Below are 3,594 nucleotides of genomic sequence, written 5' to 3'. Positions count from 1 at the left end.
ATATATATATATGTATATATAAAATATAGAATATATAATAAAATAGTATTAGAGTAAATAAAAAAAGGAACAATCTTTCTACTTATTGTTGCTGCATATCGCTTTCTTGTTGATCCTGTTTCAAAACAGCCGTATGCATAGCTTTCAAAAATTTGGATAGTACAGTTTTGTTCGTAGATGTGTAAAGAGCATGCGCCAAAAATGGTATTTTTCTTAAAGTACGGCCAGTTAAGCCTTCGCTCTCACGGCTAATTTCCAACAGTTTCAAACTGTTCTTAGTATCTGCATATTCTGTGTAACCAAGTATCTTTAACTGCGATATGTCGTGTATCTCTTCATTTTCCAAGATTCCAGTCTGGAACATACATGTGTATAAAATAATATATATAGTAATATATTAACTAAGGAATCTCCTTAATACTTGTATAAATATTTTAACAATGTCTCATATAAAAAATTATTGATAAATGAAATCTGCTAAAATGTATTATTAATTCTGTCATTGTCAGTGTCGGATTTATACATTTTTGCAGCTAGGCTCTACTTCTTGACCCCTTTAAGACACTCGGCGTCCCTTTCAAACAAATGAACAATAAAAAAAGTTGGCTACTGTCGAAAGGTATCACTTTTCCACTAAAATATCAAGATTTTATTTTTATGTGCCAATGTACTACTTCAAGGTACTACATTGACGATCAATTGTCACAACTGACAATCCTGCACAAATATAAAATTTACTTTAAATTTAGTTTTGATGCTTAGAAGAATAGCGTCCTTAGGCCTGGGCCTCGTGAGCCTCTGTCTAAATCCACTACTGGTCATTATAGTTAACATTTATATATTATCGTATTGTACTTCGCAGAATTAAAAACACACCTTCATTAATTCCTTTAGACATGAATGATAAATATTATAAATAGCGATTTCAGATGGATATCCGAGATACTGTTTTATGTCCGCTCGATCGATAAACGCAAGATCTATAGCTTCTGTCATATTGCTCGTCGTCAAAATTAAAACGTTCGGATATCGTTTGATTTGATCCAACTGTGTGAGTAATGCGTTCACAACGCGTATGGAGTCAGATGGTTCAGTCCCGTTGCTGCATAATTTACGTGCATGCGCTAACGATTCTACCTCATCAATCAGAATACATATCAGTGCCCTTTCATCTTGGACCAAATTTTTTATTTCATCAAACAACTTCATAACAAGTTTTCCACTCTGCAACAAAACACAAAATAATATCAATTTTTATATCAAATGATATATATAATATATGAATTTTGTTACTTCTCTAATTATGAACGTTATTAATATGTATATAAATTGAATTCTCTTGAATTTATTTCTACCCCAAATTTTAATCTTACATTTCTCTTCTAAAGCCAGATAAGAATAAATAATAACCAAATACATACTTCTGAAAACCATTTTGAAAATAAGCTGTGACTATTAATCTCTATAAATTTTCCATGAGTAAAGCGATGTCCCATGCGAATGACAGCTTTTTGAGCGAGAGCTTTGCACATACTGGTTTTGCCTGTACCTGGAGGACCATGTAACAATATCACTTTATTCCAACTTATAATGTTAGAATTAACAGCGTGATCCGAAAATAACATTGTAGTCTCCACAAAACGTAATAACTAAAAAAAATGAAAATAAAATATTAAAGAATCGTGTAATAGAAAATTGTATAAAATATATTGCAAGTATCTGCAATAATACGTATAAAAAATTATAAATTATCTAATAAATTTACTAACATTATTTTTTATGTCACAATCGTAATACAGATTTTCCCACATGTAGTGAAATTCCTGTGCAGGTAAGAGCCAGTGAGATGCAACTGGCAATTCATCAGAATCACATTGCATTGTTTCTATGGCAGCATTTTCCTGTGTCAATCTATAGATGTAATACTTAATTGCTGCTCCTTCAATTTTAACCTTTCCTTTCTAAAATAAATATGATATATTTATAATGTAAATGCAAAACCCCTCTGCAATAAATTAATATGAAACTTGATAATACCTCTGTAAAGTTAGACGAGTATATTATAGATTCAACATGATCTCTAATAATTGTATTGTTAGAATCTTTACCAGACACAACGACATCGAGAGAAATCTCATCCAACAATTGTAATTCTGCATTTACTGCTTGTTCAATTATAATTTTCGACAAAATACTGAAACAATAAGACAAAAGCAAATCACTTAGTTTTTATTCACACATAATTAGAGTACAATAGAAATCTCTAGAGATATAAATATCCTGAAATTGATCTTAGATGCAATTGAGTACAGATTTAAGTATTACTGAATTGTTTATAAATAAATCAATAATATCTTTAATTATGTCAATATTATATATTATTCCAATAAAATTATTATTTCAATAGCTTGTGTACGAAATTCATTTAGTCTTTATTTTAAAACGCAACTTGTATTTCTTTCAATGTTCGCATAGAAATTATTTGATAAATAAACAATTTAATGAAGTTTATGACAACGTCATTTAATACTTATAAATTACATATCATTTTGCAGAAAAGGATTGATTAATCCTTCTAATCTCTTTTAAGGTTAACATAAATAATAGTAATAAGTTAGACAAATCTAACTGAAAATCAAACAAACGTATTCATAATTTTCATGACAGAATATCAACAAACAATGAAGTAAACAACCTGCCAGCATGTTGACACACTTCTACGTGTAACACGTTATCCTCATCCATTTCTACAAATATTAATATAAATCTGACAGCGTAGGACAATTTATAATTTATATAAAACAAGAATCTCAAAGCAACCACTGTTATCACATGACACACGAGATTTCGATCACGTGCTTTTTTCTACTGAGAAACGCGTTCTGTTTCCTAGCTTCCGGCCCTTTGTGTCGATTTTGCTTTGTTCTGGCTTGTGCCGGATTGCTTGGATTCAAAATTCGAAGTCGTTGAGCCATAAAGTGAAGAAACCTAGAAGTCGACAAAACAGAAATGTCCAGCAGATTCTAAAGTGTTCTAGAGTGCGCAATCATCGAGATGCCTTATCTGTTGCAGGTAATTCCGGAAGTCGCTAGAAAAATCGCGTTACTTTCTAGATTGTTCCAGAATTGCCAGATCATTCTTATAATAGACTTTATTGATTTTATACTTTATAGAGTTTGTAGATCGATTCCAGTCGATTCTTGAGTTTCGAAAGATCATGAAAAATCTCGGCTGGAACGAGCTGTGTAAATACGAATAAATAATTCTTTGTATAAATACGAACGTATTTTATATACATACGTTTCTTTTTAAGAATAGGGACCTTGATCTATTTTCTTTGTATACACATTTGAACTTAAAATAAGATAGATATATTTAATATTTAGTGAAAGTGAGAAAAAAAGTTCTACTAATGTGCAGTCTAGTTAGTTTAGTACTGAAATAAAAAAATAGACCTTTCGTTAGAATAGGTTTTGGAACTGGGTTGCACATTTGAAAAAATTTTAATTGATTTAAAAAATATATAATATAGTATAATATAATATTTTTTTAAATATTTAATATTTAAAATATTTTTTTAAATTAATTAAATTT

The 3,594-nt window shown here is 29.7% G+C and overlaps 1 protein-coding gene across 1 annotated transcript; it reads right to left on the bottom strand.

Moving 5' to 3' along the window:
• Positions 1 to 65: 65 nt before the first annotated feature.
• Positions 66 to 2,920, bottom strand: LOC108752470 (pachytene checkpoint protein 2 homolog). Its single transcript, XM_018493301.1, has 6 exons — positions 2,696 to 2,920; positions 2,038 to 2,194; positions 1,770 to 1,961; positions 1,422 to 1,649; positions 877 to 1,224; positions 66 to 355 (listed from the first exon to the last, which is right to left on the bottom strand). The coding sequence occupies exons 1-6, from the start codon at positions 2,743 to 2,745 to the stop codon at positions 83 to 85; spliced, it is 1,248 nt and encodes a 415-aa protein (XP_018348803.1). The 5' UTR covers positions 2,746 to 2,920; the 3' UTR covers positions 66 to 82.
• Positions 2,921 to 3,594: the final 674 nt, after the last annotated feature.

The sequence above is a fragment of the Trachymyrmex septentrionalis genome, unplaced genomic scaffold, assembly GCF_001594115.1.
Source record: "Trachymyrmex septentrionalis isolate Tsep2-gDNA-1 unplaced genomic scaffold, Tsep1.0 scaffold60, whole genome shotgun sequence".
NCBI lineage: Eukaryota > Metazoa > Arthropoda > Insecta > Hymenoptera > Formicidae > Trachymyrmex > Trachymyrmex septentrionalis.
The sequence above is the reverse complement of the archived record's forward strand: the minus strand, read 5'-3'. Positions and strand labels throughout refer to the sequence as shown.